At 40.7% G+C, this 13652-nt stretch overlaps 1 protein-coding gene across 1 annotated transcript in view; it reads left to right on the forward strand.

Annotated features, from left to right (window-relative positions):
- Positions 1-13652, forward strand: part of LOC137326081 (5'-3' DNA helicase ZGRF1-like) — a 113697-nt gene that overhangs the window by 13927 nt on the left and 86118 nt on the right. Inside the window, exons 9-10 of the mRNA XM_067990961.1 lie at positions 7076-7223; positions 9439-10118. Of these exons, the coding sequence (XP_067847062.1) occupies positions 7076-7223; positions 9439-10118 (828 nt within the window). The remainder of the gene's footprint in view (positions 1-7075; positions 7224-9438; positions 10119-13652) is intronic.

The raw sequence follows: 13652 nt of genomic DNA on the forward strand, positions 1-13652 counted from the left end.
TTCTAACGCGCCTGCTTGTCCATCCGCCGGGAACCCGCACCCCTGGTAAAATCTGGCCCTTTGTCTCTATACACAGGGAGGTAAAAATAATCAGGATTTAGAGAGAAAGCTGCCATAGCAGGCTTTTGCCAGACTCAAGATTAGAATGCAAAAGGGTATCATAGTAAGCACAACACAGGAGAGGCCATTCAGCCCATCAAGCCTGTGGTGGCTCTTTGAAAGAGCGATCCAATTAGTCCCATTCCCCTGCCCTTTCCCCATAGCCCTGTAATTTTTTTCCCATCAAGTACTTATCCAATTCCCTTTGGAAAGTTACTATTGAATCTACATCCACCACCCTTTCAAGCAGTGCATTCCAGATCATTACAACTCGCGTAAAAAAAAATGTTTCCTCGTGTCGCCTCTGGCTCTTTTACCGACCACGTTAAATCTGTGTCCTCTGGTTACTGACCCTTCTGCCACTGGAAACAGGTTCTCCTTATTCTCTCAAAAGTGTTCAAAACGCTATCAAATCTCCCCTTAAACTTCTCTGTACCAAGGAGAACAACCCTAGCTTTTCCAGTCTCTTCACATAACTGAAGTCCCTTGATCCCTGGTACCATTCTAGTAAATCTCTTCTGCACCCTTTCTAAAGTCTTGACATTTTCCTAAAGTGTGGTGCTCAGAATTGAACACAATACTCCAGCTGCGGCCGAACCAGTGTTTTATAAAGGCTTAGCATAACTTCCTTGCTTTTTACTCTATGCCTCCATAGAATAATAAGGAGGGAGAAATTAGAGTAAGAGAGAAAGCTAGCTATAAATATAAAAAGAGGTAGTAAGAGTTTCCATAGGTATTTAAAAAGGAAAAGAGTAAATAAAGTGAACGTTGGTCCTCTAGAGAGTGAGTCTGGGGAATTAATAATGGAGAATAAGGAAATGGCAGATGAACTGAACCGATATTTTGCGTCAGTCTTCACTGTAGAGGATACAAATAACATGCCAGAAATAATTGTGAATCAAGAGGTAAAAGGGAGGGAGGAACTTAAAACATTTACAATCACCAGGGAAAGGATTCTGAAAAAAATATTAGAACTAAAAGCTGACAAGTCCCCAGGTCCTGAAAAACTTCATCCTAGTGTCTTTAAAAGAAGTGGCTGCAGAGGTAGCAGATGCATTGGTATTAATTTTCCAAAATTCCTTAGGAGGGAAACAGAAAGCAGGAAACTACAGGCCAGTTAGCTTAATATCTGTCATAAGGAAAATGCTAGAATCTATTATTAAGGAGATTATAGCTGTGCACTTAGAAAATCTCATTGCAATCAGGCAGAGTCAACACTGCTTTGTGAATGGGTTTGACTAATTTATTAGAGTTCTTTGAGGAAGGAACAAGCAACGTGGATAAAGGGGATCCTGTGGATATGATGTACTTGGATTTCCAGAAGGCATTTGACAAGATGCCACATCAAAGGCTACTACACAAAATAAGAGCTCATGGTGTAAGGGGTAACATATTAGCATGGATAAAGGATTGCTTAGCTAACAGGAAACAGAGAGTAGGCATAAATGGGTCATTTTCAGGTTGGCAAGATGTAACGAGTGGAGTGCCACAGGGATCATTGCTGGGGCCTCAACTATTTACAATCTATATCAAGGACTTGGATGAAGGGACCGAATGTATGGTAGCTAAATTTGCTGATGATACAAAGGTAGGTAGGAAAGTAAGTTGTGATGAGGACATAAGGAGTCTGCAAAGGGATATAAATAGGTTAAGTGAGTGGGCAAAAATTTGGCAGATGGAGTATAATGTGGGAAAATGTGAACTTGCCCACTCTGGCAGAAGAAATGGAAAAGCAGTATATTATTTAAATGGAGAGAGATTGCAGAACTCTGAGGTACAGAGGGATCTGGGTGTTCTAGTACATGAATCACAAAAAGTTAGTATGCAGGTACAGCAAGTGATTAGGAAGGTAAATGGAATGTTGTCATTTATTGCAAGGGGAATGGAATATAAAAGTAGAGATGTTTTGCTACAGTTGTACAGGGCATTGGTGGGACCACATCTAGAATACAGTGTGCAGTTTTGGTCTCCTTATTTAAGAAAGGACATAATTGCTTTAGCGGTGGTTCAGAGAAGGTTCACTCGACTGATTCCTGGGATGACGGGGTTATCTTATGAGGAAAGGTTGGACAAGTTGGGCCTGTATACACTGGAGTTTAGAAGAATGAGAGGCGATCTTACTGAAACATGTAAGATCCTGAGGGGACTAGAAGGGGTAGATGCTGAGAGGATGTTTCCCCTTGTGGGAGAGACTAGAACTGGGGCCATAGTTTAAAAATAAGGGGTCTCCCATTTAAGCCGGAGATGAGGAGAATTTTTTTTTTTCAGAGGGTCATGAGTCTGTGGAACTCCCTTCCCCAGAGAGTGGCAGAGTCATTGAATATTTTAAGGCTGAGTTAGATAGCTTCCTGATTAACAAGGGAGTCAAAGGTTATAGTAGGTAGACGGGAAAGTAGGGTTGAAGTCACAATCAGATCAGCCTTGATCTTATCAAATGGCAGAGCAGGCTCGAGGGACCGAATAGCCTACTCCTTGTAATTCGTAGGTTCAAATGTCCTTGAATAAAGCCCAGGATCCCATATGCTTTTTTAATAGCCTTCTCAACTTGCCCTGCCACCTTCAAAGATTTGTGTACATACACTGCCAGATCTCTCTGTTCCTGCGTTCCCTTTAAAATTGTACCATTTAGATAATATGGCCCCATCTCCTAATACTGACCCCTGGGGAACACCACTGTATACTTTCTACCAGTCTGAAAAACAACCGTTCACCACTACTCTCTGCTTTCTGTCCCTTAGCCAATTTAGTATCCCTGCTGCCACTGTCCCTTTAACCCCATGGGCTTTAATTTTGCTATCAAGTCTATTATGTGGTACTTTATCATATGCCTTTTGAAAGTCTATATATGTAACATCAACCACAGTGCCCTCATCAACCCTCTCCGTTACTTCATCAAAGAACTCAATCAAGTTAATCAAACACGATTTTCCTTTAACATATCCATGCTGACTTTCATTTATTAGCCCATACTTTTCCAAGTGCCAATTAATTTTGTCCCAGATTATTGTCCCAAAGTTTCTTCTCCGCCGACATTAGGCTGACTGGCCTGTAATTGCCGGGTTTATCCCTCTTTTTTTGAACGGGGTGTGACATTTCCAATCCTCCAGTCCTCCAGCACCACCCCCATATCTAAGGAGGATTGGAAGATTGTGGCCACAGCCTCAGCAATTTCCACCCTTACTTCTCTCAGTAACTTAGGATGCATCCCATCTGGACCGGGTGACTTTTCTACTTTGAGTACTGACAACTTTTTAAGTACCTCTTCTTTATCTATTTTTATCCTATCCAATATCATTACTACCTCCTCCTTTACTGCAATAATGGCTGCATCCTCTTCTCTAGTCAAGACGGATGCAAAGTATTCATTTAGTACCTCAGCCATGCCCTCTGCCTCCACAAGAAGATCTTTTTTTGTCCCTAATTGTTCCCACCCTTTTACTAGTTAGAAGTTAGTTTGTTTAAGTTCAGCAAGATGACCCACAGATGTAGGGAACATAGCATATTTGTTATTTTGTACTATTAGGTGAAAACAAAATGTACTGATTGAATTAATTGAGTTCGATCACACTGTTGCTCTGTGTGTTCTTTTGCCATCTGAGAAAGAAAACAGCTTAATGATTCGTATTTGGCCTCATCGTACCGAGTCTGCCTTCAAAAAGATTGGAGAGGCACACGTAAGGACACATGCGAAAGATACAAATATCCAGATTAGATCATAAGGTCGTTGTGTTGTTACAGTTTTGGGCTATGCTATTTTAAATATTGGGCCATATGGTTGCACCCCTAAACACTCAGACCATTTACAGGAGTGACTAGCACAGCTGTACCTGAGAGAATATCTAAGACAAGATCTGAATTTATAATACATACAAAAGAAAACTGCATTAAAGTAAAATCCTATTCTATGCAAAAGGTCAAAGTTGACAAATGTTTTATTTTCCACTTTACTCTCCTTTCCCCCTCTTCTGAAGGGGCTACTCATACTTGGTTGTAGTTCTACACATGAAGTCACCAGGGGCTGCTGGCAAGAACTGGCCATTCTTTTGTTCTGGCCAATTTTATCCCTCTTCCTCCTCTTAAAATCATTGGGGGTAATCTTACCTTTTGGCAATAGTGTAAAATGGTCGATATCAGATTGGCCGCCTGCTATACATCTCTCCCATTTTACTTTCCATTGATGAATTGGTGTGATGAAATGTCTTGGTCTGATATGCATGTTTCCTTTTGAGATAAAAAAAATTCTTGGGTTCAGCAGGCTTCTGGTATCTTACCCAAAAAGCCATTCGTAATGACAAGCCTAAGTATTAGCAGGCTATTTCACCAAGGAAAACTCAATCCTTTTCTCACCTGACATCCAAGTTCACACTTTTCAACAAGGGACACTGATATCCTGGTTGATTTTTTTTTCTCCCTTCCTTTGCCTGTTTCAGGGGCACTGAGGCCAACGTTGACACCAAGCTGGTGCCCCAACTGGCATCAGATAACTAAACAAAGACTTGGAATCGAGTCTCAGTCCTAATGGTTGTTATGCCTTAGCGATTGCATAGTCACTCCCTTGGTATCAAGAAAGTTTGATATAATTTTTGTGCGTTTTTATAATTTAGAATAGCCAATTTATGCAGTTTTCTTTTGTGGTTTGCTGAAGATTAACTGGCTTAGAGAAAATACTCTTAAAATCAGATCTTTATTCTGGTATTTAGTAAATTTCTGATAATAGTTTAGCACATTTCTGCAGGCAGCTGAATTTAGTGGGTACCAGGTGAAGGGCTCTGCATCCAGTGACACAGTGATCAGGGTCCCTCAGGAAGAGTTAGAATTTGAAGAATACTTCGATCGTTTCCATCAAGTTCCAGGAAGCCTCACTACAGATGCCAGTTTTGTATCACCGCCCTCACCAAGGAATTCAATGCTGGCTGCATTGTTTCAGGTAAAGTTAACATGAGAACGACTGAGTTTTCAAGTGCAGTATCTTTCTATAAAGTGTACATAATTATATAGATTTATATATGCACAATTTTAAAAGATTTCAGATCCACCAATTGATGCATCAAGTTTCCATGATAAGAGAACAAATTTCAATTTTGCTAAGGAGGACATGTATGTCTGGGATGAAGATGATCATGGTAATTTTTTTTCTTCTTTAATTCATATCCATCTCTATTTAAATATATATATGACTATTTATTTATACCAATGTGTATGTTAAATTCTTCCTCTTCTCGACCCTATTGTGGTAAATACCGTTTATTTTTATTTTCCCAGTGCCAGTGGAGCTCATTTTACCATCAAATGTTCCTGATCAGCTGAGTTCTTCTGGTTCACACTCTGATTTTGAATTGACACAGTGGGAGTTTCACAAGGTTAAATTAAATTGAGATATATTATTATTGTAAACCCAAATAGAGATCAAACCATCAGTTAATCATTATTGGGCCTAAAACTCCTTTTTCAAAAAAGGGAGAATTCCTGTTTTTCAACGAAATGAACAGTCCATTGACAAAATCACAGTCTCAGAAATCACATTGCAATTTTATTAGAAGTTGTTCACTGCAGAGAAAAACGGGCATTATCCTGTTTTTCATTAAAGGAAGAGTATTGGGCCCACTGTTAGTATCAATTTACAGTGGATATAAATAGTTAACATCTCGTGGGTTGGATATCAATGGTCATCTTTGGTGGATTATTTCTGAAACTGGTACTTTTTAGATGAAAGAGTTGTGTTCTTTCTATCGGATATGAACTACGGAGAAACCTGTACATTCCCAAAAAATAGACACCTGCAAAAAACGGACACTTATTGACAGCCCCAAATAACTTACATTGTAACAGATACAAGCTGCATCTTGAAACCACATATATCGCAAATTACGAACTACAGACAGCCTTCAATGCACCAAATCCGTTTACAACTTAAAACATGGGACACGCAAGTCAGCGGGTGAAAGAAATGGCTTTTGTGGAATGGGGAGCTCTATGCCCAGTATCCATAGCGGCAGAGCAACTGCTCTATATCTGGGACTGAATGCTTTCACATCTATATCCCAGGGATTGAATTCTCTGCCACTATGGACACTGGTAAAGAACTCCCCATTCCACAAAAGCCGGGAACTGCACCTGGCAACACCACATCTCACTCCACCAGTACATCAGGTACTGATGAGCTGCTAACAGCCCCCTACCCACCCCCCAGCACTTCAAACATTAGCAGCTGCAGCACATGGAGGGAGGGAGGGGGTCCTGGACAGAGGTATGCAGAACACTAATCCTCCCAATTTGGCTGGGAACTCCGAGATACTCTGGCCCTATAGAGCCACCTTGCCCTGCGCAGGCTGCCAACGTAGCAAATCCCAGGATCACGACATCCCTCCCTCAGTGGAAAAGGACCCTGGGATGGCAATGAACTGGGAAACTCAACGAAAGGAAAATGAACTGAGTTCATATCCCGCTGGCAGGGCTTCAGATTTAGGCACAATCCCGGGTAAAGGCGAGAAAAAGAAGGAACGCTGCAGGAGATACAGCCAATCGCGGAATATTTGGCTCATCTGGTTTACTGTATGTTCAATGACCATTTTGAAAATAAGGACACCTGCAAAATAAGGACATCTGTGCAAGGCCCTTAGTTGTCTCTAATTTACAGGTTTCATTGTATATAAGATGGGGATGATAGGTAGTTATCCTATGCCATCTCTTCACTTAACAAGGAAATTACTTGTTTTATAAATATATAATGGTTTTTAAAAATCTAATATATTTATGTTTTAAGATCCAACACTTCAATTATTTTAAACTGTTCATATATATCTGCACCTGAAATTAAAAACTTTTCTGGGTTCACTTTATTGTTTTTTGTTCCCATCAAAAACTTTTCTAAATTAAATGTTAATATTCAATTTTAAGTAATATCTATAATTGAAAAATAGATTACACAAATTACATCCAGTTCAGTTCAAATGTTTTGGAATTTTTTTATTATAAGGCAAACTCTCCAATGCAACAGGTGCCTTCAGGGGATGCAGTTGTAGGCAATGTTCTCAGATGTTCCAGGTCTAACCTGCACAGTAATATGGGAGAACTTGAATTTTCAGTGCCAAACCACCAACTGAGTACCAGTGGGCATCCCTTTGGTAAGTAACTTGTTATCAAAGGAAAGGAAAGTAAAGTGTTACACGCAGGCTGGGAAAAAAACTAAGGTAGAATAATTCTTTCAAATGTCTATAACCAAGTACAGGAATGTTGTTGTATTACAATAGCCATCAGCAACTAATACAAAAACATGTTATCTGTAAATATATAATAATAGGCTAATTGCAGCCAATTTTTTTCCAGTATATGCTTCTGTGAAATGCTTTGGGTTGCTAAAAGCGTTATATAAATATAGATTGTTTTTGTATCACTCATTCAAGCTGCATTCAAACTGTTTCAGCATAAGCTGAGACAAGTTTGTAATAAGATTGTTTATAATCAGGGATAGGATGTATATGCTGAATAATGGCTGGTTGAAGAATATGTTTAATTCAGTGGCTGTGCCCTTTACAGCATTGCGATAATACAAGTGCAGAAGTTTGACTTTAGTGGGTGCCTTTACATTCTGGGCACCCAAACAGTGTTTGTGGACTGTTTGGAGCATTTGCCCAAGAAGACTGGTAGCTTTCTCCTGTACAACCACTTAGAAATATTTGCTGATATTTTTCCATCAACCTAACTGTAGTGAGAAAAGAAAGATAGCTAAGTGAAAAGGTCACTGTAAATAAACAGTAGATCATTTTCACCTGGTCTCATGTGCTTTCTGTCAAAGCCACCATAGAGGCTCTTCATTTTAGACTGGAGTGAAGTCTTGGTAAAATTGTACCCGAGAATGGAACTGATGGCACAGTCCACCTTTGTATTCCTAGATGTGCAACCGTTCAACTAAAGTTATTAATCACTGGTTTCTCAAACACATTCCATTGTTCAAGTGGGTATAGGTGCACCTTGCTTGGTCAAGACAGTTTGATAGAGGTCACCCCAATATCAGAGGAGCATATATTGTTCCCTTAAAAGCCCCACTGTTAGTTATGGGATAAAACCCATCGATTTTATCGTAGAGAGGTAAATGGCAAAATAATCACTATTTCCTGATTTACTTCATCTCTTTTATTCTTTTCAACAGCCTGTTGCATCCTGTATTATGCTCCTAGGCCCTTAATCTTGGTTTCTCAATGAAAGAGAACAGTTGTAATTGAGAATAGTTTGGTTGACAATACAGTGTTTTTTGTAATAATTGTGACACTGGCTAATGCTGGTGTGAATAGGCAAATGTTGTGAAGTTCCAGGCACGAACACAAACAAAGCTCTGAGCGTGATTGTCTGAAGACAGAGCCCCGGTGCAAATGCTAGATTGAAAGGGAGTGAATGAAATACTATTCCCTCTTGACTCCGATGAAATTGTAACTTAATCTTGGTTGAAAACTAAGTTGAGCATCTTCTCATACTGCATCATAATGTAGGAACTTCCAGGACCAAAGTTTGACATTCCCTCACACTTCAATAACGGCAATGATAAGTCACGTGCCTTATGGTCACAGTCACAGAGAATGTCATTCATGACTTTGGTGTGGATTGTATTGGTGCTGTGGGAGGGGCAGAAACCTGATTGGAGAGATTTAAACAGGATGTTATGGAAGAGATGGGCACAGATCTGGGAGGTAACATGTTTAAGAACTTTGAGAGGAAAGGGAAGTTGGAGACGGGGTAACAGTTTGCAAGGACAGAGGGGTCGAGGGTGGTTTTTTTTGAGGAGGGTGATGATGGCAGTTTTGATAGTGAGGGGAACAGTTCCTGAGGAGACAGAATCATTTACAATGTCAGCTAGCATGGGGTCCAGGAAGGAAAGTTGGGTGGTCAACATATTTGTGAGAATGGGGTTAAGGGAACAGGAGGTATATCTCATGGATAAGATGAACACGGAAAGCGTATAGCGGGAGATAGGAAAGAAACTAGAGAGATCTAGAGGTTCTGACCTAGATTGGGGAGAGCCTGAGGGAAGGTTTGGCTTAGTGGGCAAGGGGATGAGGAAAGCAGCAGAGGCAGCTGAATGGATTGAATCTATCTTGGTGACAAAAAGAATCCATGAATTCCTCGCACTTAGTGTTAGAGATGAGGGTGGAGGGGTAGGGGAGAGGAGTTTAAAGACATGGTTGATATTGGAGAAAAGAAGCTAATGTTATGTCACTCTTGTGTTCAAACATACAAATTATATGTACCTAGTGAGTGGTGAAGTGCTTAACCATGTTCACAATCTATATTGGTACAGTTATATTCCTGCAGACAAACTTATATTCATATTCTTGTATTTCACAGCAAATGAAGGGTCACATAGTTTTGTGAATGATGGAAAATCAACAATCCAATCAGCTTTCAGACTAAGAACTCCACTTGTTACTGTGCCAACAACAGGCAAATGCATCGACCAGACTCTTGCTTCAAGTTCTTTTGAAAGCCTTTCCGGTATAATTGAACCAGATCAGCTTGTCCAGCGCTCAGCTATTTATTCAATGAATAGCCGACAAGGAGCTTTACGTGACTATTCAGAAAATAGAGTCAGGCCTGGGTACGTGAACAGGAACTGTGATACTTCTGATAATAACGTTGATGCTTACATCCGGGAACTTGCAAAACCAACAGACCTTCAAGCAACTTTACAGAGTAGGGCTAGCAAATGGCTGAAGTATCAAATCACAGCACCGCCCAATCCAATATCTCAAAAGAGTGATGGCCGTGGTGAAGAAGATCGTACCTTTGATACAGAAGGAAGGTTTGAAATGGCAGCATTTGAGGAAGGGAATGGAAAGACACTTATGATCCAGGAAAATGTAAATGATTCCCTTTCTGCACAGCTGATAAAAGATAAACTGATCAAACAGCACAACATTGCATTAGTAATAAATGAAACCTGCTCTTTGCCAAACATCAGTTCTATCCATAAAGGGCACAATGTACCGAGCAAAACAAATCATGCTCTTGACAGGAAAGATCCTGAGGTGAGTGACTAGTTTCGATTTGTCTCTAACGTTATTTTGACATGACCATATGCAACATTCATGACTGAGTAAAAGAAAGCATCATTTATACTTCATTTAGTTTACAAGAATAAAAATTATTATATGCAGTTGATAATATTTCTTAATGAACCTGTAGTAAAGATACTCTCGTTTGAATGTCATTAAGCATCAGTTATATAGAACACTAATTTGGCAGGGGGAGGGGCACCAGGATGAAGCATTAGAGAGGAGATACAAGGTGCACAGAGGACTGGGAGAGACAAACAGCATTAGAATAAAGAGTAGTTCAGAAATAGGAGGGATCAGACAGGGGAGAAATGCAAGGCAGACTAAGATGGGTTTAGAGTGCATGTGTGTAAATGCACGGAGCGTGTTAAATAAGGCTAGTTGGCTGGTAGCTGTATGGGATTATGATATAGTAGCAATAACAGACCTGGCTCAAACAAGGGGAGGAATGGGCACTTAATATTCCTGGCTACAATGTATTCAGGAAAGATAGGGAAGGAAAAAAAGGCGTGGGGGGGGTGATGGTAGTATTGATCAAAGATACTGTTACACCTCTAGAAAGGGATGATGTATTTGAGGGTTCAAAGACAGATTTTATTTGGGCAGCATCTGTGGACGAAGAAACAGAGTTAACGTTTCAGGTCGATGAATTGGAAGAAATTGAATCTTCAACTTGCAGTTCTGACGAAGGGTCATCGATCTGAAACGTTAACTCTGTTTCTTTCTCCACAGATGCTGGCTGACTTGCTGAGTATTGTCAGCATTTTCTGTTTTTATTTCAGATTTCTAGCATCCGCAGTATTTTGCTGTTGACAGATTCTATTTGGTTAGAATTAAGGAACAATAGAGAGTAAGATGAAGCGGGAAAAAGGGGCGTATGACAGATGTTAAGTTGAAAACACAAGTGAGAACCAGGCAGAATATAGAAAGTTCAGAGGGGAAATGAAAAAGGAAATAAGAGGGGCAAAGAGAGAGTATGAGAATAGACTGGCGGCCAACATAAAAGGGAATCCAGAAGTCTTCTACAGGCATGTGAACAGTAAACGGGTAGTAAGAGGAGGGGTGAGGTCGATCAGGGACCATAAAGGAAATCTACTCATGGAGGCAGAGGGGATGGCCGAGGTACTAAATGAGTACTTTGCACCTGTCTTTACCAAGGAAGAAGATGCTGCCAGAGTCTCAGTAAAGGAAGATATAGTTGAGATACTGGATAGACTAAGAATTGATTAAGAGGAGGTACTAAAAAGGCTGGCTGTACTTAAAGTAGATAAGTCACTCGGTCCAGATGGGATGCATCCTAGGTTGCTGAGGGAAGCAAGGGTGGACATTGCGGAGGTACTGACCATAATCTTCCAAACATCCTTAGATACGGGGGATGTGCCAGAGGACTGGAGAATTGCAAATGTTACACCCTTGTTCAAAAAAGGGTCTAAGGATAAACCCAGCAATTATAGGCCAGTCAGTTTAACCTTGGTGGTGGGGAAACTTTTAGAAATGATAATGCGGGACAGAATTAACAGTCACTTAGATGAGTATGGATTGATTACGGAAAGCCAGCACGGATTTGTTAAAAGCAAATAGTGTTTAACTAACTTGATTGAGTTTTTTGATGAGGTAACAGAGAGGGTAGATGAGGGCAATGCAGTTGATGTTGTGTTTATGGACTTTCAAAAGGCGTTTGATAAAGTGCCGCATGGTACACTTGTCATCATGATTACGGCCCATGGAATAAAGGGGGCAGTAGCAACATGGATACAGAATTAGCTGAGTGACAAGAAACAGAGAGTAGTGGTGAATGGTTGTTTTTCAGACTGGAGGAAGATGTACAGTGGTGTTCCCCAGGGGTCGGTGCTGGGACCACTGCTTTTCTTGATAAATATTAATGACTTGGATTGGGTGTACAGAGCACAATTTCAAAATTTGCAGATGACACAAAACTTGGAAGGTAGGGAACAGTGAGGAGGATAGTGATAGACTTCAAGAGGATATAGACAAGCTGGTGGCATGGGCGGACACGTGGTTGATGAAATTTAGCACAGAAAAATGCGAAGTGATACATTTTGTTAGGAAGAACGAGGAGAAGCAATATAAACTAGAGGGCACAATTCTAAAAGGGGTACAGGAACGGAGAGATCTGGGGGTATATGTGCACAAATCATTGAAGGTGGCAGGGCAGGTTGAGAAAGCGGTTAAAAACGCATACAGGATCCTGGACTTTATAAATAGAGGCATAGAGTACAAATTTAAGGAAGTTATGTTGGACCTTTATAAAACACTGGTTCGGCCACAACTGGAGTATTGAGTCCAGTTCTGCGCACTTAAGGAACGATGTGACGGCCCTTAGAGAGGATGCAGAAAAGATTTACTAGAATGATTCCAGGGATGAGGGACATTAGTTATGTGGATAGACTGGAGAAGCTGGGATTGTTCTCCTTGGAACAGAGAAGGTTGCGAGGAGAATTGATAGAGGTATTCAAAATCATGAAGGGTCTAGACAGAGTACTCAGAGAGAAACTGTTCCCATTGGCGGAAGGGTCAAGATCCAGAGGGCATAGATTTAAGGTGATTGGCAAAGGAACCAAAGGTGACATGGGGAAAATCTTTTTCACACAGCAAGTGGTTAGGATCTGGAATGCACTGCCCAAGGGGGTGGTGGAGGCAGATTCAATCTTGGCTTTCAAAAAGGAACTGGATAAGTACTTGAAAGGGAAAAATTTGCAGTGCTACGGAGATAGGGCGGGGGAGTGGGACTAGCTTGATTGCTGTTGCGTAGAGCCGGCGTGGACGTGATGGGCCGAATGGCCTCCTTCCATGCTGTAACCTTTCTATGATTCTAACTATTTAGTTGCTGGGTGTATACTATAGGCCACCAAATAGTGGGAAGGCGATAGAGGAGCAAATTTGCAGAAAGAACTTTAGAGTAGTGATAATGAGGGACTTCAATTATCCTAATATAGACTGGGAAAATAACAATGTGAAGGGGTAAGAGGGGGAGGAATTCCTGAAATGTGTACAAGAGAACTTTATTGATCATTATGTCTCCAGTTCAACGAGGAAGGAAGCAATGCTGGATCTAGTTCTGGGGAATGAAATGGAGCAAGTGGAGCATGTTTCCGTGGGAGAGCATTTGGGAAACAGTGATCACAATATCTAGGTTTAGAGTCATTATGGAAAAGGACAAGGAACAATCAAATGTGAAAATACTCAACTGGAGGAGGGCTAATTTCAGTGAGTTGAAAAAGGATCTGGCCCAGGTGGATTGGATTCAAAGGTTGGCAGGTAAAACAGTAAATGAGCAATGGGAGGCCTTCAAAGAGAAGGGAGAAAGGAAGGGCATCAAAATCTAAAGCACCCTGGTTGACTAAAGATATAGAGATTAAATTGAAACACAAAAAAGAGGCTTATGTCAAATGTTGCGTTCATAACTCAGTAGAGGACCAAGCTGAATACAAGAAGTACAGGGGAGAACTAAAAAAGGAAATGAGAGGGGCAAAGAGAGTGTATGAG

This window comes from Heptranchias perlo, chromosome 1 (genome assembly GCF_035084215.1).
Source record: "Heptranchias perlo isolate sHepPer1 chromosome 1, sHepPer1.hap1, whole genome shotgun sequence".
NCBI lineage: Eukaryota > Metazoa > Chordata > Chondrichthyes > Hexanchiformes > Hexanchidae > Heptranchias > Heptranchias perlo.